We start from the raw sequence: 26,684 nt of genomic DNA on the forward strand, positions 1-26,684 counted from the left end.
GAGATAAAAAGAATTTCTAAATAGGCCCAATTCTCCCTGATCATTTCACTTAAATTATTTTGTTATGGAACTGGATTTTAATTTTTTTTAAGGAACATCTTATTCACTTCATTGCTTTTCAAGTCTTAAAATTAAGTAGAATCTACTAATTACTAAATGAGAGAAGAAAACATAATTCAAGTTGATTATAGTGAAAAACCCACTTTATTCTGCAGTGGACTTAACTCACTCAGGGGTTTGTACATCCTATATTACTGACATTTAGGTATATGGATTTGTACTTCTAGAATCCAAATTCATCATCAACAAAGCCATGAATAAATCCTAGCATGTTGAAAGAACATTCCTCACTCCTTTCCTCTCTTTAATCCTATTTAGATTTATGAGAGGAGAAGAGTCACATGGAAAAAAAAAAAAAAACAAAGCATAAAGGAGTTTTGAGACTGGTCTCAGTTTTATCAGTAAAGATGTGAAGTGCTCAGATGGGAGGGTGAAGGCGTAGAGACATGAGAAGCATAAGGAGAGTTAAGGAATAGCTTCTGTGGGAATCAGTCCAATAACATGATTACTCTTTCACTTATAAAATAGAAATTTTACTCACCTCACAAAAGGTTTTAAAACAAGTTTTAAAATAATTCCAATTATTAAAGAACACTACCACAATAGTTGTAGAAAATACTCAAATCTCATTTATTTGCCATAAGAAGGAGGTATCACAAATATTAACCTCTGAAAAGGCAAAAAGAAAAGTCTCTGACTTGAGCTTAAAAACATCCAAAGATCCAAGACAGATTCACTTCTGCCTTGCTATCCATTTCTCTACCCAACGAATGGAATTTACCTCTGTTGTATGTGGATCCATATTTCCATGTTAATTTTGGTTTTAACATGTCAATCTATGAACCATATTTTCTCCATGAACACTCTAATATTGAAGACAAGATGACCCCCATGGTCTTCATACATTTGAATAATAGCGATCTCGGTTCTGAAAGTCTCGATGGGCACGCTTTGCATCACTCTTGTTGTGTGGTATCCTTCCAAAAGGCTCATGGTCATTAAAGCAGGATTCAAAAACTTCATCGACAGCTTTTTGAGCGTCTTCTTTGCTAACTTTTCTAACAGCCAGAATGGAGCGAAGAGCTCTGTCTCGGACACAAGTCTAAGAAAAACAAGAAAGCTTACTCAGAAAACAAAGTAGCATTTTATACAAAGCAATTCGAAAGAAATATTCTCTTGAGTGATATCAAAATAAAATGACCCTTAAAATTTTTTCAGGGCATTTTGAGCCCAGGACCTATTTATAAAAACTCCCTCATTTATAAGTCCTTTTTTAATCACACAGAAAGGCAGCATGACAGAGTGAAGAGAGAGCATCTCCCAACCAAGAGGAGTCAGGTCCTGCTCTGAAACTGTGGGCACTGGGAAGGTCACAACATCTGAGCAACTCTTAAGACCATCAGCCACAGAAAAGAGAAGGTGCTGATGTGTACTTGGAGGAGTTTCCCCACCCTAAAGTTCCCCCAAAGAAATCATAGGGTTCCCTATACCAATACATTTCTAATCACACCAAGAGGCACACTGCTACAAAGTTTCAGCTAAAATGTTCAATTTGCAAACAATCCACAGAAAATCCAAGGTAAATATTTTTCAAAAGATAACTAGGTGAACATCATGTGAAGCAACTTCTGTTCCCTAAGCTAACTCTCCTCAATTCTTTTGCTGATTAATCCCTCAGGTAGGATTTATGGGAGAAGAGTTACATGGAAAAAAACAAAACATAAAGGAGTTCTGAGATGAAGACGAGTTCACAAAACTGGTCTCAGTTTTATCAGTAGAGTTAAGATGTGAGGTGCTCACATGAGAGGGTGAAGATGTAGCAAGACATAAGAAGCTTGAAAGTCAGCCAAAGAGCTTTTTTTTCTGATATCTTATGAACTTAACGTTGACAGGAATATCATGCCCTAACACACAGAAAATATCATAAATTTTTCATATTCTTTTTAAAGAATAAAAAAGTTACCATATAAGCTTAAAAAATAGAGAATAATCTCCATCTAAACATAAAACTCTGTTCTTATTCAAATGATCCATCTAACAGTGGACCTTTATTAAGTAGTAGTCAACAAAAAGATGTTAGGTCTCATCAGTTTTGAGCTTTATGTATAGTGCTATCATTCTCATTCTTGGTAAGTTTTTAAAGATTTCTAACCCATGAGAATATTTTTTTTCCTTCCAATCCAACAGGTCCCTCAACAAGCTACCATCTCAACTTGATCTGAGAAATTATCTTGTTATCTTCTTACTTGATAATATGCAGCAGCAGCCTTATTATGTCCCTCTCCATCATCTTCAACTTTAATTCTTCAAGCAACAGCATTCCATGACTCAGGCAATCCACCACTACCACAAGACTGCTTCAACAGTTAAACAGACCTGTGAGTTCACCACTATGGACATTCCTTCCAGAGATGCAGCCTGCAATTCATCCTATATAATCCTTGTCTAAGTCCTCCCAAAATTTCACAACAGGACATCCACCTGACATGCTGAGATCCTGCCTCAGATAGGCAATGCAGTGCATGAAATGCTGGAACCAAAATCAGCAAAACCAAAGTTAAATCTGGACTGAGACATTTATTAACTGTGTGATCCTGGGCAAATTACTTCTGGGTGTCTCAGTTTCCTCAACTGTAAAATGAAGCTATTAGCACCCACCTTACAGTATTATTGTGAGGATTAAATGAGATAGTACAGATGATACTTAATAAAAGTTTTTTCCCTTTCCTGCCTCATATTCTTCTGACAATTCAAGAAAACCAGTGGGACATGCAGGGGGTCCACTGAATATCTCATGCTCTTGACATGTGACAGTTCTCTCACATGCCACCATATCCTTTTTTCCCCAAGAGTTCACCTCTACTTTTCTTTCCTTCCCTCCCATCTTCTTCTTGTACATAATGCATTAGAGAAAGCAAACTTGGGAAAGGAACCATTTTGACCTTTCTATCTTCAACTCTTAGCATAGGCCTAGCACACAGTAAGTACTTTGCTGTTGTTGCTTATTCATCTCAATCATGTCCAACTCTTCATGAACTTATTTGGGTTTTTTGTTTTGTTTTGTTTTGTTTTGCAAAGATATTGGAATGATTTGCCATTTCCTTCTCCAGGTCATTTTACAGATGAGGAAACTGAGGCAAACAGAGCTCAGTGGCTTGCCTGGGGTCCTAGAGCTAGGAAGTGTCTGACGCTGGATGGGAATTCAGGTCTTCTGACTCCAAGGCCAGCTCTCTGTCCACTGCACAGATCGCTTCCTTAATAGTTGGTTACTGCCTTGCTTTGTTGTTGGCTTAACTAATCCTTCCAACTGCTAGCATCCTCCCTAACTACCTGGTATTCATCCTGTATAGACTTACAGATGTATTTGTGGTATCCTTTATGACAATGTAAAATCTCTGAAAGTTTGAATTGCTTCATTCTTTGTATGTGTATCCCCAGGGTCCAGGACAGAGTAGACAATTAATACTTGTTGACTGCTTATTTTCTATTTGTGGCAGCCTGCTCACATCCATCATGCACCTGTTCACTGCTCTGAGTAATACTAATTTTTAACTCGCAGTCACATGCTTGGCACCAGCATAATACGTGTTTTTGTTTTTTTTAAAATAAATGTCTTTGTTGGAGAAATTTAGCATCATTAAAGTTCCTTCTTAGTATTTTCCTGAAGGCAATATAGGCCAGGCCTCCTATTTATTTAGGAGAATAATTTCTGAATTTACATTTTCTGTTGGAATAATAATGATAGTATTTATATAATGCTTTAAGATATGCAAAGCATTTTGTTATTTAATTTAATCTTCACAATGACCTTGTATAGTAAATGCTATTATCCCCAAGTCACACAGCTAGAAACCAGATTTGAATTTAGATCTTCCTGATCCCAAGCACAACAGACTATCAGTTGTCAAGCTCTAAATATTGTCCATCTTTCTGCATTTCATAATCTAGAGAGAAAAGCACTTAGTTTTTTTCATGCATAGGTTATTAAGCCAAACTCTTAGGTCTATTCCAAGAAGTTCTAAAGGTTGTTGAGACTGATGCAAGCAGCAGAATGCCATCTGCAAAAAGGAGCATCTGCAAATCTTCACCATAACTAAGTGACCTCTTCAACTTGTATTTCCTCCATGAACATTTATCTCCCTATTTTATTACTCACCTGATATTAATGATCAGTGTCACCAAAGGTTATCCCTATTATTTAGTTCAAAGAATCTTTAAATTTGATGTGTAAATGGGATGGACTTCAAATGCTTTTTTACAGTCAACAAATCCTAAGCAGTGGTATTGTGGACTATCTACATCTTTCAGTCAATTGTAAGATGATGATGTGGTCTACAATGGAATGTCACTGCAAAAGCCAGTTTTCTAATACCATCATTAAGGATGCCCAAAAGAGATATGTAAATTACTTTTCTAAAAAGTTATATACATGGAAAAAGAAGGTTCATGGCTCAGCAGTTAATAAAATTTTCTCAGTTACCTTTTTTTTGTAATGAAATTTTGTAATGATTTTTCCCATATCTTTGTGGTCTCTCTCCCCCTTTAAATATTCTGAAAATCAACAAATCCCTCAGCACCCTTACCATCAGCAGAGTTCTATAGCACTGAACTATACAGCAGTAAAAATAAATATGGATTAGAAATCTCCTACATTTAGTATGGTATAGTGAAAAAGTCAGTCAAAAAGCATTTACGTACTTACTTCATGCCAAGTACTGTGCTAAGCACTGGGGAAATAAAGAAATGCAAAAACTTGCCCACAAGACATTGGATAAGATAATGAAGAAGATGATGACAGTGATAATAGCATTTATATAATATGACCATGCATCTGTCCATGGCCCTGAGTAATATTAAATTTATTTTTAAACTCGGTCATACACCAGGACCAGTTCATGTTTTTGATTTTTTAATACATCTTCATGGTTAGGGAAAATTTAGGGTCATTACAGTTTCATCTTAGTACTTTTTTGAAGGCAATATATCCAGGCTTCCTATTTCTTTCTAGGAACAATTTCCTGTCTACATTTTTCTATCAAAAATATATCATCATCTTAGCAGTGGGACCTCAGGTAAGTCACTTAACCCCAAATGTTAAACATACAGAAAAAAAAATAGCAGCAGCATTATATAATGCTTTAACATTTGCACTCTTCACAACAAACCTGAAGGATAGGTACTATTATCATAATATTTTATATTTTGTAGATGAGAAAATTGAAGCTAAAAAGTTGTGAGTTGCTCTCTGTTACACAACTATATTGGATTTGGAACTCAAAGTATCTGAGCCAAGACATGAATTCAGATGTTCTCAATTTAGAATCAAGCATACTACTATCTATTGCACTATCTAGTTGCTCCAGACTTAGAACATTAGGATTCAAATTCCAACTCTATTTCTTATTAGTCGTGTTACCATGGTCAAATCACAGTGCCTCCTTTAAAAAGTTTTTGCATGAACAAAAACAATGCAGCTAAGATTAGAAAGCTGGGGAAAAAATTTTACAGCCAGTTTTTTCTGATAAAGACTTCATTTCTAATATATATAGAGACTGAGTCAAATTTGTAAGAATACAAGTCATTCTCCAATTGATAATTGATAAATGATAAATGGATATGAACAGAATTTTGATGAAGAAATTAAAGTCATTTCTAGACATATGAAAAGATTCTTTAAATCATTACTGATTAGGAAAAAGCCAAATTAAGACAACTCTGAGATACTACTTCATACCTCAGGTTGGCTAAGACGACAAGAAAAAAGAATGATCAATGCTGGAGAGGATGTGGAAAAAATGGCACCCTGATGCACTGTTAGTGGAATTGTAAACTGATCCAATCATTCTGGAGAGCAATTTGAAACTATGCCCAAAGGACTATAAAGTTATGCATACCTTTTGATCCAGTAGTGCCACTTACTGGGTCTGTAGCCCAAGGGGGGAAAAAAAAATCACAAAAAGAGGTAAAAATACCCACATGTATAAAGATGTTTGTTTAGAGGTTTGGCAATTGTTAACGCTGTAAAGTTACCCATGCATATAACCTGTAAATAAAAGGCTATTAAATAAATAAATAAAATAAATAAATAAATAAAGATGTTTGTTTGCAGAAACTCTTTTTGTGGTGGCAAGGAACTGGAAATTGAGTGGATGCCCATCAGCTGGGAATTACCTGAATAAGTTATGGTATAAGAATGTAATATTATTCTATAAGAAATGATGAGTAAGCTGATTTCAGAAAAGCCTGGAAAGACTTATGAATTGATGTTGAATGGACAGAACCAAAAGAACATCGTATACAGTAACAATAAGATTATGCGATGATTAACTATGATGGACTTGGCTCTTCTCAGCAATGATCTGATGTAGGACAATTCCAATAGACTTGGGATGGAAACTCTACATCCAGAGAGAACACTATGGAGACTGAATGTAGATAGAAATATAGTATTTTCATTTTTTTTTCCCCGTTTGGTCTGATTTGTCTTGTACAACATGACAAATATGGAAATATGTTCAAAAGGATTGTACTTGTTTAACCTACATCAGCTTGCTTGTTGTCTTGGGAAGGAGGAAGATAAAAGAGAAACAAAAATCTGAAAAACAAAATCTTACAAAAATGAATATTGGAAACTGGCTATTTGAAAAATAAAATACTATTGAGGGGGAAAAAGGGGGGCGAGGGGGAGGGAATGATAATATTACCCAATCTACCTCAAAAGGTTATTGAGGAAAAAGCACTTTATAAGCTGAAGATTACTGTATAAACTATGATCACCTCCATTCTACACAGGCAATTTTATCACTAATCTTCATAGCACAGAATACGACATACATACTTATCCCTGACACTGATAAATAGCTATCTGTCCAGAGCTAAGAGTATAACCTTAACTAATGGGTATTCAAGGGCTTAAAGAAAAAATAAGAATGAAACATCTGTGGCTTACTCCGAGGCTGTCAGATACTTTCCTTCTCTAAAATTCTCTTCCTCAAAAATTTAAATAGAATATTTCTAAGTTCACATGTATGTGTATGGTCTCTTCATTGTCACTGTAATAATTCTATTAGTATTATCTAATAATTTTCCGGTAATCTTCATTTGAAAAACAAATTTCACATGAAAAAAGTATTATTAATTTTTCAAACTTTTCAATAGTAATATTTCTTAATTTGATTAAATTAGACCTGATTTTAGAGTGATAAAAATAATCTTCTGGAAATGCCTTCCCTGATAGCTTTCCAGAGCACCAACTACTTTCTATTCACTGGTACCTGGGAAGTTTCCTGGTCTCTCACTTCTGAGTGCCATCTAAACCTTTTTTTTTCACAAAACAATCCAAAAAAAGGATTTGTTAGTAAAAGCAACAGGTTGTGAAAACAATCCTGTAGTTATCTAGAATTCTAAATAAAAATTTTGCTAAGTAGCTGGGGATCATACAGGAATATAAAGAAATACATTCCATCTTCAAAGAATGTCTTAATTACTGGGCACTAAGTAATAACCGAATTGACCTTATTCATTTTCCCCTCTCCCATCAAATCTGACCAAGTAAGAAGGGGCCCCCCTTCCCCTCTCCAATCTTTCTATGAAACTTCTGGTATCACAGGATCCAGACTGGAAAAGTATCTTAAAACTATTGTTTATAGTAACTGACAAAGTTTGCAAAATATTTTGCATACCCTTATTACAATTCAGATTCACAACATCTCTATGACATGAACACTAGATATTATCCCCATTCTGCAGATGAAATGAGGCTTGGAGAGGTTACACAACTTGTCAGAGTCACACAGCTCAAGTTTCAAAAGCAAAATTTGAAACTGGTTTTCCCGAGGTCAAACCCAGCACCATTGCTCCATAAGGTAGCACAGAGGCAATAAATACTCCTAACCCGGGCCCTTTCTATTGGAATGAGATTGTCCCTGTCTGACAAGCTTATTTCCCAGCATGTCAACATGTCCTAAGTAGTGGCTGGGGGACAGGCACTGGGCTGAGCAGAGCAGACACAAGTTTAAAGGAAGGCAGTCCCTAGCCTTGAACTTATATCCCAGCACCAGGAGACCACAACTGGGGAGTGGAGACAAAGGGAGGGAGGAGAATGCAAGGAGAAGCACACGTCCCAAGGCAGCATCAAGAAGCAGGAGCAACAACATACCAAAGGTTTTTTCATATACCATGAATGAGAAATTCTTTTGGATTATAGTATGAACTACTCCCCATTTCTCCTGTGAAACAAGATCACCTATTTTCCAGTTCCCACTATCTAAGTCTGTTTCAAATCTTACAGAGCAAAGTGTAATCTTGAGTAATATTGGAAAGCAACCCGGACATAGGATGCACAACAGTCTGAGAATTCATTTGGTCACTCCAGGTTAGAATCCATTCCATCTTCCAAATGTATTACACCACTGACTTCAAAATATTGAAGCCTGGATGGGTCTCATTTTATTAGCAAGCTGGCTATTGGTTCCATCATACTGAGGATGTTGGAAAGCAGGATCATAGATATGTAATTGTGATTCCCTTTAGAGAATGCACATAAAATTTCTATTTAATTAGACCATTCTTTCACTAACTGTCTTGTCTAAGCTTAGACATCTATAAGAGATATACATTTCCTCCCAGTCCATAAATTTTTCAGCCTCTCCCAATAGCCATTAAAGCAAAATCTATTAATTTCAGAAAGGCCTGGAGAGACTTACACGAACTGATGCTGAGTGAAATGAGCAGGACCAGGAGATCATTATATACTTCAACAACAATACTATATGATGACCAGTTCTGATGGACCAGGCCATCCTCAGCAACGAGATCAACCAAATCATTTCCAATGGAGCAGTAATGAACTGAACCAGCTATGCCCAGAAAAAGAACTCTGGGAGATGACTAAAAACCATTACATTGAATTCCCAATCCCTATATTTATGCACACCTGCATTTTTGATTTCCTTCACAAGCTAACTGTACAATATTTCAGAGTCTGATTCTTTTTGTACAGCAAAATAACGTTTTGGTCATGTATACTTATTGTGTATCTAATTTATATTTTAATATATTTAACATCTACTGGTCATCCTGCCATCTAGGGGAGGGGATGGGGGGTAAGAGGTGAAAAATTGGAACAAGAGGTTTGGCAATTGTTAATGCTGTAAAGTTACCCATGCATATATCCTGTAAATAAAAGGCTATTAAATTAAAAAAAAAATAAAAAAAAAAAAGCAAAATCTATTTACTTTGCTTACAGTTGTTCTACCAATGTATTTATATATGCTTCTTTTACTCTTCTGTTAAGGTTCTCACCTCACTCATTAAATATGCTTAACCACTTTTTTTAATCCTATTCTTTCCAGTGGCAACACTGTACAAGGAATCTGCTTTGTTTCTTACCTGATGGTGTTGTTTTAATCCAAAATTAAATCGTACCATTTCATTGGGAAGTGAGCAGTCTCCACTGAGGTTAGCAGCTCGAACCTAAGACAAAGATAAAAGGTAATTAAAAGCAATGCTCATGCTGCCTATCTTATATCTTTAAGATACCATCTGTTCAAAAAAAAATTAGTTGAATAACTGTACAAAATCATTCCATTTTTTCCAACAAAAAATACAAGATGTCTCAATAGTGTTCAAGTTGTTTTAAGATATCAAAGATTGACTCTGCACTAAGATTTTAGGAATACTATATATGTAAAATTTTAAAGAATTCAAGATAAAGCATATCTGCATAATAAGTTCTTGAAAAAAAAAATCAGGAGTTATTCTGAGTAAAAAGGCGGTGGACTACCAGCGCAGAGTACTACGCACACGGTGACATGTGGTCTCTGTGACAGTTTGTTTTACTTAGCTTTTCTTCCTGGTTACAGTGGAGGGCTGTTATGCTGGGACGGAAGAGTAGGAGTATAAAACACAAACATCATCAGCTTTCATGGCTTCTCCAACAGAGGCCACAGATACTCCCACTGGAAACTCTAGAAGTCCTTAGAGGCAACAGAATCTTGAAGTGACAGTTTAACTGTCATTCTGTGAGGACAAAGCAGAAGGGCAAAAGATGGCCACAGTGCCCAAGCACAGCTGGGGCTTGTCCAATTAGGACAGTGAAGCAATATGGCACTGATTTTGTCAAATTCATATGTAAGCTAGAGCTGCAAGCAGCAACTAATCTTGGATTACAATGTAGGTTTTTCCCTACTTCTCCTATGAAAAGAGTTTTCTGTTAAAGAAACAAGAGTTTAATTGTCATTCTGATTATCATTCCAGGCGTTTAAAGTCCTCTCTTACTCTCTGTGATCCCATTTGGGGTTTTCTTGGTAGAGAGGGATGCTGGAGTGGTTTGCCACTTATTTCTCCATAAAGATTTTTTTTTTTTTTTTTTACAAATAAGAAAACTGAGGCAAGCAGGGTTAAGTGACTTGCCCACCAGGAGTCACACAGATAATAAGTCTCTGAGGCCAAATTTGAACTTAGGAAGATGAGCCTTCCTGACTCTAGGTCCAGCACTCTATTCACAGAGTCACCACTCTACCCCATCTTGGAGGGGCTGCTAACTGTTAGGGATAAAGACAGAGAAAGAAGCCTAAAAGAACTTATTTCTTCTGAGAGAACTGGATTTAGCCCTTATCTTGCAAAAAAGCATGAAGAGAATTCTTAAAGAGAGACATTAAATGGCATCCAGAAAAAATTTAACATGGACTTTAATGTGGGACTGTAAATGGCTTTGGCTGTGATATTTCTCACAGCTGATCTATTGTAATTATTTATATCTTTAATTGTTTGGTACATTACTAATAAATAATACAGCTAGTAATCTTGATGTGTATTTAAGCTTAAGAGATTGGGGAGAGGTGTAAAAAGGTTTTGATACATAGAGATGAGTGAGTGGTAATGGGAAAAGTGGTTTCTCCAATTTATGAAATAAGAAAATATTTAATCAACCTAGTTTGGAGCTCAAAGCTAATTATATAAAGAAAAATATAATGTTTGTAATGTGGAAATATCAGAAAATAATCTCTTAATTTAAAACCTAGGAAAAGAATATTACTACAGATGAATATGGTTGACCCAAAAACCCACGCTACAAACCATTTTTTCTTTTAAAGAAAAATGAGGGAAAAAAAGAAAATTTATAACCATAAGTGATTTATATGCTGCCAAACACCCAGAGAAAGTAGAAAATTCACTCAAACATGCAGTCACCTTGCCCATCATGTTATTTCTTCATTTATTTGGTATTTAAAAGTTTTTTTTTTCTTTCAAGAATTTTGTAGTCATTAAAGAGCCACACAATTTCCTATATATTGATAGGCTTCATTACTCAAATTTCACATTACAATGAAGTATGGACAGTTATTCTATGCTTCATTCACTTGTTTATGTTTACTTAAATTTGTTTGCTTTTTTATTTACACATATCATTTGTATGTGAATAAAATGGTTACCCTCTTCTGAGTGATTATGGTTCTCATTTGAATTCTTGCTATATTTCAGGGATTGATGTAATTTGAAGTGTCGTTCACAAACAGAAATCAGGAGAACCTTCTCTCCGATCGGTATTAATTAGGATTCCTCCCTGATGATGACAAAAATCTTTAGGAAGGATACTTTTTCCTATTTTATGTTATATACATCACCCAATATCAAAGTTCTCTCTCAGCTATCAGAAAGTGCTATTTCTAAATTTTACTCTAGGATCTTATTGACATAGCCAATTATCTGCTAAAACCAAAAGTGAGGTCTCAAATTGCTGAAGTATAAACCCAAACACTCCAAGAAACTACCAAGAAAGCATTCGGAGATCTTGAAGTGATGAATGTGGTTGAGACTGCAGCATCTAATATGCTTGAAGTTGCATAAACCACATCTTTAGGGTAAACATCTTCAGAAAACCAAGAAAAGCCCTGGCTTTTGTTTTTAAAGCACCTAGTTCCTGCACCACAGATCTTTTTAAATTTTGTTTTTAATTAACAGAAATCTTTTCTTTTTCTCCCACCTTCCTAGAACACCCCACTTCATGGCAGGAGAGAGGAGACACCGAAATCTTTTTAACAAACATGCAGTCAAGCAAAAGAATTTCCTCACTGGCAGTGCCCAAAAAATATATTTCTCATTCTGTAGCTCCTCTCCTCTTGGTCTAGAGGTAAGGAGCATGCTTCATTATTGGTACTGGGATCAACAATGGTCAATACAATGATCAGAGATTTTATAGTTTTCAAATTTATTTGTTTTTACAGTGTTGTTTTACAGTTACTTTAAAAAGTGGTATCTCAAATTCCTAAGTAAGATATGACATTCCTATTCCATACTCTCATCTCAGAACCACTTCCCCAAGCTAAATTAGGTAAAAACAAACCAGTTCTTCCAGCATAAGGAATCAAAGACACTCCCCAAATGACTTAAGAATGTGACTGGGTGGACGGTTCAGGCACATTTATCCATATCTCTGCAGGGATGCAGAGTAAACCCTAAATAATTCCAATAAATAAATGAAAATGTTTTAAATTATTCACACAGATGCAGTAACTACCAGACCTCATGATATCTACTCAGCACAAGCAAAATGGCCTACTACTTGTTATTTTTACAGCAACACAGCTTCATTACTCAAGAGAAGTTTAAAGCATTTAACATATTTTAACTTGCTAAGGAGGCATTAATTCTCACAACACCCAAGGGAGGCAAATATTTAACAAGTTTTCACAAAGGTTTCAGTCTCTTCTCCAAATAACATGGCTTATAATTAAATGTATTTGGGGCTGCATATTAATTTTAACTGAAATATAGAAAGCAAGATCCATGGCTATATGTAAATTTGTGAGATTCTGAAATCATTTTAACATTAAAACTAGTGCTCTCATTTAACTGTACCCTTGAGATGCATATGTATCTGCATGCATACATGTATCTACATACAAGAATAACCTATATAAGCTCATTTACATTATCACATTGGATAAAAAGAAAATATAATGGGCAATCAGAAGCAGAAGATCCAACATTATGATTGGGATGCTAAACAGACCAACTCAGGTTGAACTCATGTAACTGGTTCAGATCATTACCATTGATTCTAAGAATGTATTGACTGATCAGTCCAAAAATATTACAAGTTTTCATACCAATACACAAAGTTCACATATAATGCACAAATGAAATTTTTATCAATATGTGGTCAGAACAATGTTAGCCGGGTTATCTGCTTCTGTGTATAAATCCGTGCATGTCTTTAGCTACAAATCAAAGTGCTCAATAAATGCTACTTTTATTGACCTTACTTGGGACACAAAGAAAGATGACTAAATGTTTATTTCTGGAATAACTAGAATACCCTGTTTTCCCCACATAATGAACCAATAATTTTTTGCACTGAGATTTAATCATTGTCACCATTTAATCCTCTGGTTATGCTTGAAATAGTATTAAAAACTATTCTGTGATATATGCTGAAATTTAACATCTGTTTAAATGATATTTATAACATAATTAGCCCAAAGACCAAGAGTATAACATGTGCTTATTAAATAAAAATTAAATGAGAAAAAATTAGTGATCTACATTATAACTTGAATAATACATGAGTATTATGAAAGGTCTCATACTTAAAACTAAAGTCAGAAATTAAATTGACCAGACAAAAAAAGGCGTGCCTTACCTCTGAACAGGCTAAATGTTTGACATTAGCAAACCAGTCGACGTGAGCACGACAATGATCAAATGCATGGATTAGTTCATGAGTGACCACTCGGTTCATGTGAGCTTGATTATGGATATTATTCTGACACAAAACTATCTATAGAATATAAGATAAAAAGGACAAGAAGTTAATTTTTATTTCATCTGATCTTCCTTCCCAGATTCCAATTCCTTCCATCCCTCCCTCTATAAACAGAATATGGCTGTGGTATGGCTGAATCAACTTTCTAACTCACATGAATGAAATCACACATCATTTTTGAGCTGCTCACAAATTAGTTTTGAAATAAAAACAAATTTAATTTGTCTTCCAAGCAAAATAGTCATATTTCCTCAACCACAAAGTATACTTGCCTTAAGGGAAACCCAATCACCCCCAGCTCACACAATAAATGCCCATTCCCTAGACTAGATTCATGCCATTCATGCTGCTATTCACTACCACCTGATAGACACACCAACTACTCATTTTTAAAAAACTTAATGTGATTTATTTTTAAATGTATGTTAAACTTAATAGAAATCAATGAATACAAACAAGAATTTTAATTGATTATGCATATGAACCGTTCTATTACTCTGCATATTATGCATGTGCAGTTATTTTAATTTGTTGCTTTTTTTAAAGACCACTGTCCATTTTTCAAGACCCATTCTGAGTCTTATCACTTCCACAGACGTCCCCAACATGGTTTCAGACCACTTTAGACTCTGCCTTCTCCTCCTTCTGAGAACCTCAAGCCTGAACCACCCAATTCAGCTCACCTTGTCTCCTCTAATACAGCCAACACTGATTAAGTGCCTTTTGTGTGCAGAGAACACAAAAACAGGGACCATACTCATCTCAAATTTTTTTTTGCCTCCTTCCCAGCATGAAGCACAGTACTAAGAGTATATATAGCAATGAAATCAATACATTCCTGACCAACATTAAGATTCTATTTCATTCACTTTCCAGCTCACCAATTTCAAGTAAGGGACAGAAGGCCCATGATAGTTCAAGGACCTAAAGAAAAGGTAAAGAGTCTAAGAGATGAGTTCCTGATGCCAAGGTCACAACTAGAACCCTCTTGGGGTTTCAGGCCTTTGAAAGTAAGAATCACACTGAAACAATTGTGCTCCTGTCACAGTATAGCGAGCAGGGGAGCAGTGTAGCTGCCTGGTGATGGGAGGTGCACCACTACCTATAAAGTGAAGTAAAATCAAATATCTTGTGAAAAACAGTCCCTTCTACATCACTAGAGAATACGAGACACTATAATTTAGAAATACCACAAAAGACAAAATTCCTAATTTTGTACATCATATTCCCACTTTAACACTGTCATCTCCCAGCCTCGTCTCCACAGTCTACTCATGTCTAAACACTTTCACAGTGACCTCACCTTCCCTCTCTAGGTCTCTAGGTTGTGCCCTGCTGTCATCTGCAGGCACTTCAGTACGATGCTGCCAATCCTCTTCCTGGGCCTTTTCTCTGTCCCCCATGTATCCTTGACACTCACCACTGAACTCCTAGGCTTTAAGTCCCAACTTAATCCCACCTTACAGAGGACGCCTTTCCCAAGCCCTCTTAAGTGCAGAGTGTCCCCTCCTTTAGCTATTTCCTATCTATCCTGTGTAGAGTTTGTTTGCTTTGTATTTTATTTGCTTGAGTGCTATCTCTCCCAAGGTCCTGAAGGCAGAAAAAAAGGTCCTGCCTTTTTTTGTATGTAACCACATCCATGCATATATTCATTCAGCAAACATTTATGAAGCCCCTACTGTATTCCCAGACACTAAGACAGGTGGCCATACAAAGAAGGAAAAAATCCTCCCCTTACCTTTTAAAGGGAGAAAAAAAGCATCTGTAGAAGCCCAGAATAAAAACAGAATGAGGACAATTAAGTACCAGGGAGTTAGAGGAGGGAATAAGGAAAGACTTCCTGTTGAAACAGGAGCCTGAGTGGTGAGAAGGAGGAGCCAAGGAGATGAAGGGAAGAGGGAGCACATTCCAGGCATGAGGGACAGCCAGAAGCAAAGTATGGAGAAGAATATAAGTTGTCCTGGCCAACAGAGTCCTTTTCTCCCTTTGGAGAGTCCTCCTGAAGCTACTGAGCTCCAAGGCCAACCTTTCTTGAGCTCCCAAACTGCCTCTCTGTGCCATCACAACCCCATTCCCCAAGGTGCTGCCATCCTCCACAGCTGACTGCACCCCTTTTTCAGACATTCCTCCATCATCAGCCAATGCTGCCACTTCCAGGGAGCTCTGCCATTGACCCACCTTGTACTTCATCATCCAAGATGTCTAACTCCAACTCCCTCCTCTTTACCTTCTGCATCTCCCACTCCTTTACTACACCAAGCTTGGGCTCCACTTTCATCATGCTTTCCAGTCCTTAAATCCTTCCCATTCACCCATGCCATTATCCCCTTTCTGCCTACACTCACTTTCCTACCCATTAACTGACACCCTAGAATCCTTTTATCCCTCTGACTTTCTGCTATCAGGCAAATCTACCTGGCAAATCAGCACTAAAGAACCAAGCCCCTTCTCACTATTTCCTTTGTTCCTGCTCCCAGGATAACAAACATTGGTGGGGAATTCACAAAATAACTCTCAGTGCATCCACTACAAATATAGACACCCCTCCCAAAATAGAGCCCCCCATTAGCTGAAGCCTTACACTAGCTCAGCAGTATTTTCATTCCCAAGCCTATTTACTATAACCTCAGTGGTTGTTCTAAACCCATTTTATGCTCCACCGGTTCCCAATTCCATATTCACCCTCCCTAGTCACAGATTCATCTCCTGCTTTTCTGAGGAAAAAAGACCTAAGCTGAATACCTCCACTTTCCCTCCTCCTCATCCTCAAAATGTCTATCTTCTCTAACTTTTTCTGTCTTTCTTCTAGTTCTTAAAAGTGTTTTTCCCAAACCTTCCAAAACTTTGTTCCACCAATCAGTCCTGTTTTCTGTTGCAACTATGATCTCTTCCCCAACTACCAGCTACTTACCTACCACTTATGTGACCTTATCACCTCTCTCCTCAAGCTTCCTCATGACTCTGCTACCATCTCTCCCATCTTTTTACCACCAAACTTTTAGAAAGCTTAGTTCTATTACCTTTACTAAAATCATTATTTCCAAATTTGTGGGATTTATTCTTTTTCTGACAGCTGTCCTGGAAAAGGGTTCTGAGTTTAAGCTAATCCTTGAACCTGATTTTAAATGCCATTCAATTTAATATAGATTTAGCATGTCACAGGAAGGTATTGGGAAAGACCAGAGAGAATGAAACTTGATTCTGGTTGGGTCATCACAATGAACTGAATTTGAGGCAATTTTCATTTCCATCCCTAAATTTCAGCATTGATTTCTGAAAGGTCATGCAAATATTTTTTGCAATTGCTTCTCCCACATCCTAAAATCTGTTATTGTAATTTGATCTAATGATGGCTTCTGTATTGGATGTCCAATTAATTTTGCAATTCCTAAGAAGTAGACTTACTCTAGGAAATAAAATTATTTTTTGATAAAATCATTACCTTCTTTAACTTACAATCCAATCCCTTCTTAACCTATTCTGAATCTGTTCTGCTGAAACTATTATCTTGAAGTTTGCTATTGACCCTAAATCGCCAAGTCCAATAGGCTAGATATAGCCCCACATTCTTTGATCTCTCTATAATATCTAATTATAAAAACAAATCTTCTTATAGGAATACTTCAAAGATTATCAAATATTTAAATACCTGACACTGGTACTTTTTCCGCCTTCCCCAGCTTCTGTGACAACACTGACCTCAGCTGACTTTACTTCTTTCCTTTCCAATTCCTGCTCCTCTGCTGCCCTTCCTCCTTTTACCTCCAAATGTAGGTGTTGCCCAAAATTCTGCCTTTGCACTCCTCTTTTTACCCTCTATTTGTTTCTCTCCAATTCCAGAACTCCAACTCTCATCCCTGTGAATTATGCCCCAGCTCTCCCCATTACATTCACTCTCCAGATCTGAGCTGTCCATCTCAGAATTAAAGAATCTCATCAATGCAAGCGAAGTCAAGTCTCATCAAATTCGATCCATATTTTAATAGGAAGCCATTCTATAACATTCCCAACAAGCAACCATATAGCATCTTACGAGACCCAATGATGGGGAACTGGTTCCCTCCCAAAACAGCTCATTCTATTCTGGGAAAATTCTAACTGTTAAGAGTTTTCCCTTAAGTAGAGTCAAAATCTACCCTCCAAATCTGCCACTCATCTGAAACTGCAACCCATTTCCAAGTTCCCATTCCACATTTCTTACTTTCTCCCTTCAAACAGATAAAGATCCTGAGGCAAACAGAAGTCTCTTGCCCAGGGTCACACAGCTTCTCACCATGTAAGGATAGATTTGAACTCAGACTTCTGACTCTAGGCCCAGCATTCTACCCACTACACTACCACGCTGCCAACCACAGACCCCTTTTACAAGGTTAGTAAGTGATCTGTCCATGATAACACAGTTTAAAAGTTTCACAGGCAGATCTGAACCATGTTTTTTCCAGACTCCAAATTCAATTCTCCACAACCCCACTCTGCCTAGGTCCCTATTTCTAGATATGAATGAGATGCAATGAAAATCAGGAGACTTGAGTTCTAGTGCTGATTCTTCCAGTGACCTTCTGTGCATCCTTGTGTAAAACAAGTCACTTTTGGGCCTCAATTTCCACATCTAAAAATGAGGGGCAGGATATGATGACTTCTAAGGTCCTTTCCAACTCCAACACTCAATGACTCATGGTCACCACGCTAGTGCAGGCCCCCATTTCTTCTGGTCTAGACTAGATCAATAACCTCTTAAGGAAATCTGGGTAGTCTGGCAGAACCCTGACACACAGGAAGACATGAGTTTAAATTCTCCTTCATTTATTATCCTTATGACCCTAAGTCACTTATGCTTTTTGACCCTCTGTTTGTTTCTTCATTTGTAAAATAGAAATAATAATAGTGTGTATCTCCAAGACTTGTTTTAAAGATCAAATGAGAAAATAGTGAATTTTCCTCTATTCAAACTCTTCCCCGTCTAATTTATCTGTCCCAAAGAATAATACACATCATTTCACTTGCCACCTCAAAAACTTTCCATGGTTCCCATCACCAGCCAAAAGTCATTCATTCAGAGACAAGTCAACAAACATTTAAATAAATAACATTATGAAAGAAATGTGCTCCTTAACAGAACATTCCAAGAAATCTAAGATATAGCTCCACTCTCTTCAAACTTCATTTCATATCATTTCCTTAAACAGCGGTCAAATTGGACATTTCCTATACCCCCAAAACCCCATGCTTTTCTGCTTCTACCTTTTTTTTAACTCACAAGATTCCCTCTCCTTGAGATTCTGTACCCCCAACTTCATCTATTGAAATCCTACCCATGCTATAAGGCTCAATGGAAACAGAACCTTCTCCAGGAAACCCCCAAGCTAGAATTATCATATCTTTCCTCTAAACTGCTTCAGCACTGTGTATCTCCTAGAGGGCCCTTACATGCTCTATCCTACACTGCAATTACATATGTACTAATAGTCTCCTTTATTAGATTGTAAGAATTCAAAAACATCATTTTTTAGATGTGGAAATTGAGGCCCAAATCTCTTAGTGACTTGTTTTACACAAGGATGCACAGAAGGTCACTGGCAGAATCATATCCTTTATATGACTCACAGTGTCACAGACACACACACAGAGAAGGTGTGTTCATTAAATGTTTCCTGACTGAAAACAATCCAACTCTTACCTGGGATGTGGCTGCATCAAAACCTCCGCTGACATTTCCATTACAATCTTCACAAGAAAAATGTCTCTCTCTGTAAACAGTGCTAAAAGGAAAGAATATATGGATTAAAGGAAAGGCCACCTAACAAAAGTATATTGGGGGGAGGGAGGCAGGATGTGAGCATACAATTCAACCCATGATTAGAGCTGAAATGGGAAGAGGTTCTGAACAGAGTGGAAGAGATGGTTTCAGGAGTGTGATTCTCACTAGTCACCACGAGATGGCCCCCATGATAAAACCAGCTAAAGATCCAGTTAAGGGATTCTTAAATTTCCTACGCTATGCCCCTGGCAGGCTGGTGAGGCCTAGACATCTACCTTTCTCAGATTAAGGACTTTAATGTATAAAATAAAATAAAAACACAGTATTATGAAAGAAACCAATTATAGTGAAATGCAGTTATAAAAATATTTTTTATAAAAAGAAATTCATGGACCCCAGGTTAAAAACCCCTGATCTTAATTGTAAATTGTTTCACCTTACAACCAGCAAGGAGGCTACAGTTCAGAATTATCTAGAATAGGATTTTAAATATTCTCTATGTCAGATATGATGGGTAGGCAGGTCAGGAGTTGATAAATAAATCAGAAGACAGGCAGAGAGCCAGCATGTAGAAAGGCCTCTTCCAACTCTGTAATTCTGAGGCTGTAAGATGATCACATCTGTGTGTCATATAGGGGCATATAGTAGCATAAATATGTGGCATTTATTTATGTGACATATGGTGAGAAATCTTAAGTGATCTATTTTTTGGAGCTGAGATGTAAAACTGCACTTAGAAAAGATCTGCTTACCAACCAGAACGCTTCATAGCATCCAGCAGAAGTTTGACAAATGGACCTAAAATGATATGGAGTCAATTATACGAAGTTAAAAAAAAATGCAACAAGTAGAATTACCAAAAAACAGTATATAATGTTATAAAAAACTAAATTATTCATATTTCTAACTTCACAGACTATATAGAATTTCAAACTAGGAAAAAACTTCAGCAGCTACCTAGTTCAAACCACATTTATGGATATGAATCCCCTGGATAGAATAGTGACCGAGTGATCACTTAACTTTGCAAGTGGCCCTCCAAGAAATGGGAGTCCACCCCCTTCCCCACTGCACTTTTAGATCACCCTAATTGTTGGAAGTTTCTCCTTACTTCAAGTCCATTATTTGCCTTTTCCACCCATTTCAGCCTAGTTCTGCCTGGGGGACCATCAGGACAGAGGTAATGCTGCCTCTTTCACATGACAGCCCACATGGTATTCAAACACAGTGCTGCCTTAGAATAAGTGAGGAATGAAAATTTTAAGAATACCAACTCATCAACACAAGTGCTTATTTAAGTAAAACATTGATATCAATGGCAAACTTATCTCCAGCAAGAATCCTGAGCAGAACCAGATGTACTTTTACAATAGTTTGCAATCAAAATAATCAAAGGTCTTAAGACTTTACTGAGCATGACATGATTCGCGTGTTTGGCAAAAAAAAAAAAAAAAAAAAAATGCCAAGCACGTGATATGGCTGCTAAAAAGCTAATGCTTGCAGGAATAACACTTCATAAAAAACAGAGTTCAGGATCCAAATCAAGGGTTGAAATAGTCCCACTATGCCTTATAACAGTCACGCCACATGAGCAGCTCTGTGTTCAGCTTAAAGGAGCTCACTGACAAAGGAGAAATGTCCAAAGTACAGCCCAGACACAAACTTCCTATGAAGAACAGTTAAGGAAAGCAGGGATTTTAATCTTTCTAAAGAAAAATGAGAATTTAGACAACTGCTATCTTGTGATGACTGCCTCATTTGTCAAATATGTGAGTGCCATGTAGGAGAGTTAAGTGGATGGTCTGTGTTGCTTCAGAGGGTTAAAGCAGGAGAAGATAATGCATAGCATTCTTACAGAAAAAAAAAATGGAGAGATGTGGATTAAGCCGTTTGTCTCCCAAAAGAGGAATGTGATCCCCAAGCTGAGAAGGTGCGAAGATGAGGACCACAGTCCTCCCCGTGACCAGTCATGGGCTCATCTGCACACAATTATTCCCCTCCCCACATTTGGGGCCCTCAGATCCATATACTGAGAGCAGCCACACACACACACAACTGCCCAAGCTCCCCAGGCCTCAAGCTGCAGCAGCAGCAGACACCTCTTAGTTGTGGGCTCTATGCTCAAAGGCTTTGGTCAGTGAGTAATGCCCACAAATACACTTTTCATGAGGAAGCATGGATGGGTTGTAATTGTATTACTTTTCCTCCTAAATAGATTCCTCTTCCAAATTTCCCTATTTCTATTAAGGGCACAAACATCCTTCCAGTATCCCAGGTACACCTGTGTCATCCTTGAGTCCTCATTCTCACAAAGCCCACACATCTAAGGAGCGGCTCACTCTGCTTATGCTTATGTCTACCTCCATAAAATCTCACAAGTTTTCTCCTCCCCACCCATATACCCCCTACCCTAATTAAGCCCAGATTTTTGCTCATGGCCTTACTACCATGTCAACTATCTTCCCCCTTCAATATACCCACCATGTAACTGTTAAAAAGGACAATCCTAATGCATGGAACTTGATCATGTTACTCCCCTACCAATAATCTCCAGTGGCTTTCAATTGACTTTAAGAACCAATGCTATTTCATTTTGATCTTATCCTTTTCAAATTCCAATTTTGTGAAGTCTTATAATATATGTTGTTAGTTTGGAAGCAAATTTTTATGATTTATAAATGAGTAGTGTGTATATGTGTATATGTGTATATACATATATATACACATACATATATGTATTATGTATATATGTATATATTTATGTAATTTATAAATGGATATATATACACATATATATGTGTATATATATCCATTTATAAATTACATAAATTCTAAATTATATCTGCACTGAAGGTGCAGATCAAAAAAAATTTTAGCATGATCAAAAGTTTGGAGACAACTGGATTAGATAATAGTACAGTTAAACAGATTTGGAACTGGTTGAAGGACTAAGCCTAAAGAGTAATTATTAATGGTTCAATGTCAACCTAGAAGGAGGTCTCCAACACAGTAATCCAAGGATCTATTTGCCCCCATGCTGTTTAATGTTTTTAATCAATGACTTGAATAAGAGGATCTATGGCATGTTTGTCGAATTTGCAAAAGACATACAGCTCAGAGGGAAAACAAACACAGTGGATGCCAGGCAGGATCCACAAGGATTTTGAGAGACTAGAATGTTGGGCTGAAACTCACACAATGAAATCCAACAGAGAGAAATGCAAAAGCTTAAGACTTTGGTTCAAAAAAATTCACCTTTATGAGAAAACAAGGTTGGGTTGCAGTTTGTCTGAAAATGTTCTGAGGTCTGGTGGGCTCCTAACTCAGTGCACATTATTAGCATGACAGCCAAAAAGCCCTAATGTCTCTAAAGCCTAATTACCAGAAAAGAAGTAATAGGACCTCAGCACTCTGTTCTGGTCAGAGCATATCTGCATTACAGTCACAACATTTAAATAGGGTCTTAATGATCTGGAAACCATCAGAGAAGGATACAATCAGGAGAAATCATACCATAGAAGGATCAGTGGGAGAAAGTGGGGATGGTTAACCTAGAAGAAACTCAGAGGAGACACATCAGCTGCCTTCAAATATGTAAAGGGTAACCCTGTGGAAGAGGAATTTGACTTGCTGCATTTGACAGAACTAGAAGCTATAAGCAGAAATTGAGGCAAATTCAGATCTGCTATCAGAAAAAAGTTCCTGACAATAAGAGCTATTCAAAAATACAATGAGATGCACAGCACAAAATGCAATCAGTATGAAGGGACTTGGGTTTAAATTTTTGTTCGCCTCTTACTATCTATGGAAACTTGGACAAATTTCTTAATCTCTCTTTTGAATCGTTTCGTTAACTATGAAGTAAGGAAATCAGATCAGACCTCTGAGGTCCCTTGCGGCTTTAAATCTAAAATTCAGGAGGTCAAGTGTTCCATTCACTAGACATCTTCAGTCAGAAGCTGGATGAACACTTGATGAGTATGTTCAAGTGAAGATCCCTTTCTGGATATGAGTTAAACTAGATGGCCACTAATGCCCCTCCCACTTCAATATTCTGGTATAAGGGAAGAGCTGGATGGGGCAGTGGATGGAGCACTTTCTCTGAAGTCAAGAGGACCTGAGTTCAAATCCAGTCTCAAATACTTAACACTTACTAGCTTTGTGACCTTAGACAAGTCATTTAACCCCAACTGTCCCACCCCCCCCCACCCCCGTCTTTCTCACTCACACACATACATACACAAATTCTGATGTAAGTTACAGGTTCAATATAGAGAAGTTTCTAATACTTCCAAAAATATTTGCTGTACAAAAATGTAATAGGCTCCATCACTAAGAAATGTTCCAGCAGAGAATATTGTAGACATTTTTTCCCACAATGCTTGGGGAGGAAGGGCGGGAGGGGAAGGTCACTTAGAACAGATGATCTCTGAGGACCTTTCTAAGGAATTATGTCAAGAAAGTGACAAAATACTCAGTTATTATTATTATTGAGTCATTTCAGTTGTATCCAATTCTTTGTGACACTGGGGGTTTTCTTGGTAAAGTAAGTGGTTTGCCTTTTTCTTTTCCAGTCCATTTTATAGATGAGGAAATTAAGGCAAACAGGATGAAGTGACTTGCCCAGGATCACACAGCAATTATGTATCTAAATCTGGCTTTGAACTCAGGAAAATAGATTCCAAGCCAAGTCCTCTATTCACTGTGCCAACTACCCTTTAATCACGAGATCTTGTTATATGCCTCAAAGAGGGCAAAAATATATACACTAGCATATGCATAGTATCACTTTTTCTGGTTAAAAAAAAAGAACCAGGAAACAAAGTGGCTACCCTGATGGGACATAACTAATAACTAAACAAATTATAGGACAGGAATGTAATGGAACATTACAGCACTGTGAGAAACAATGAATATGATGACTACAAAGAAGCATTTAGGCAAAGCGAAGTAAGCAGATATATGATGACTTTAAAAATCACATAAATGGAACAAATAGCAAAACAAATAAAAATGAAGGTTGTAAAATGTAATGACCAAATTTGGCCCCAAAGAAAAGATAAGAAAACTCTCCTTCCATATGAGGCAAACACCAAACCTCATATTTGGTTTTGTGGCTTTATTTTTAATTAATTTTTTTTAGGTACCATGTTTTTAATTTTTTTTCCTTCCACTAGGAGAAATGAAAGGAGCATAGGGGGTGAGAGAAAATAAAATCCTTGTAACAAATACACATGGTTAGGCCAAAAAAAAAAAAAAAAAAAAAATTTCCTGTATTGGTAACTTCCAAAAATGCATCTCATTCTATCTATATAATCTCTCAGCTGTCTATTAAGAGATGAGAAGCAATCTTCATCATCAGTCCTCTGGAATCATGCATTAAATCTGAGTTTTTTAAGCTTTTCAAAAAAAAGAAAGAAAGAAAAAGAAAACTCTCCTTCCTTCCTTTTATTCTTTTTAGGGGGCAGGGAAGGGGGAGAAAATTTCATGTGTCCAATTTGATTAATATTTTTCCCCTAATTTTTACTCTATCATAATGTCCAGCTTTTAAAACTGTGGATCTCAATAGCATACGGAGCCTCAAAACTGAATGTGGGGGGTGCAAAATTATGATTATTACTAAATATTTGATTTGTATATTTATAATCTATAATCTATAATCTCCCAGGTCACACAAAAATTTCTCAGGTAAAAGAGTTGCAAGTGAAAAGTTCAAGAAACACTGAAAGAGGCAAAGGATTCCCTCCCTTTTGGAGGGAAGAGGGCAAAGGATTATGTTGGTTAGAACAGGTGACATAACACCAAAGATACCGATACTTTTTTAAAGTGAGTAACTCTGATGGGCAGCTAGAGGGCGCCGCGGACAGAGCACCAACCCTGAAGTCAGGAAGCGTTCAAATCTAATCTCTCACACCTAACACTTCCTGGCTGTGTGACCCTGAGCAAGTCACTTAACCCCAATGGCCTCAGCAGATCTTAGATCTCAGGAACCAGAAGCAACCTAATATAGTGGGAAAAGCTGCCGTCGGACTGATGAGCATTGGTTTCCAACCCTGGCTCTGACGCGTATTAGCTGTGTGACCTCGGATCAGTCACTTAGGCCGGCCTCAGTTCCCCCGCCTGTGGGAGGAGGGGCACAGCCGCTCCGTCAGGCTGTAGGAGGGGGGACTAAAGGAGATAACCCTATGGCATGCAGGACATTACCTGCCACATACTATACACGTTAACTATTGTTCTTGTATAGCACCACCACCACCACCGGCCTGGATGGGCCTAGCTTAGACCCCAAGGGCATAGGTTTAGGACAGGCAAGAGGAAGCGCAAGACGCCTGCGCCTGCGCCTGCGCCGTCCCCACCCTTACCCGACCCCACCCCCGCGGCGCGCCGCCTGCCGACCACCGCGTCCCCGCCGGACTCCCGCAAGGCCCTTCCACCCCGTTGCCTTTGACCCCTGTGGGCCCGCCCCCCGCCGGGCCGCCTACTTAGTTCCGTCGCCTTGAGGAGCATTAGCCGGCATTTCTGATTGTGGGTGCAAAAGCTGGTGTGCAGGAAGCTCCGCTTGGGCTTGCCCTCCGAGAAGCGCTCGGGGAAGACCTGGTAGGAGAACTGCTGCTGCTGCTCCCGCTCCCGCTCCCGCTGCGTTTCCGCGTCCGCGCCCTCCATTCGCACCCCGGCCCAGGGGCTGCGGCCCAGGCAGCGCTAGCTGCTCCCACCCGCCGAGCGCCTGACCAAGGGGAAAGGGGAAAAGGTGACCGCCGGCCAACCAAGGCGACCAGCGGGCCTCGCCAGGCGGCACAGCCTGAACCGGGCTCCGCCCCCGGGCGCTCACGTGTCCCCGAAGCCCCGCCCCGGGAGGGGCCATCCGCTAGGGGGCGGGGCGAGGAGTGCCCGCCCACATCCCCGGAGTGGGTGGGACTTGTGTGACGAAATATATGTGCGTGCATTACGTAATACGTATGTATACTGAATGTAATGTAATTATGATATATGAAATAAAGTGATTTACTTTCCTCCTTGAAATGCATTTAGTCCCTCCAACCCTACGGGATCTTACAGTGCATGGGCTTTTTTTTGGGGGGGGGGGAGGGGAGGCATCAC

General features: G+C 38.1%; 1 protein-coding gene and 1 long non-coding RNA gene across 4 annotated transcripts; one reads left to right on the forward strand and one right to left on the reverse strand.

Moving 5' to 3' along the window:
* Positions 1–665: 665 nt before the first annotated feature.
* ATP23 (ATP23 metallopeptidase and ATP synthase assembly factor homolog) lies at positions 666–26,446 on the reverse strand. Its single transcript, XM_003772304.4, has 6 exons — positions 26,069–26,446; positions 20,339–20,384; positions 19,506–19,587; positions 13,706–13,843; positions 9,451–9,534; positions 666–1,162 (listed from the first exon to the last, which is right to left on the reverse strand). Exons 1-6 carry the CDS (start codon positions 26,247–26,249, stop codon positions 959–961), a joined length of 735 nt encoding a protein of 244 aa, XP_003772352.1. The 5' UTR covers positions 26,250–26,446; the 3' UTR covers positions 666–958.
* LOC116419674 lies at positions 10,098–15,119 on the forward strand. Of its 3 annotated transcripts, none has more exons than XR_004229950.1 (3): positions 10,098–10,233; positions 12,055–12,193; positions 14,705–15,119. It is a non-coding gene; the product is annotated as an uncharacterized LOC116419674 (long non-coding RNA). The 3 variants fall into 3 exon arrangements; XR_004229952.1 differs by lacking the exon at positions 14,705–15,119 and adding an exon at positions 13,908–13,990; XR_004229951.1 differs by lacking the exon at positions 14,705–15,119 and adding an exon at positions 12,568–13,581.
* Positions 26,447–26,684: the final 238 nt, after the last annotated feature.

Source organism: Sarcophilus harrisii, chromosome 5, assembly GCF_902635505.1.
Source record: "Sarcophilus harrisii chromosome 5, mSarHar1.11, whole genome shotgun sequence".
NCBI classification, from domain to species: Eukaryota; Metazoa; Chordata; class Mammalia; order Dasyuromorphia; family Dasyuridae; genus Sarcophilus; species Sarcophilus harrisii.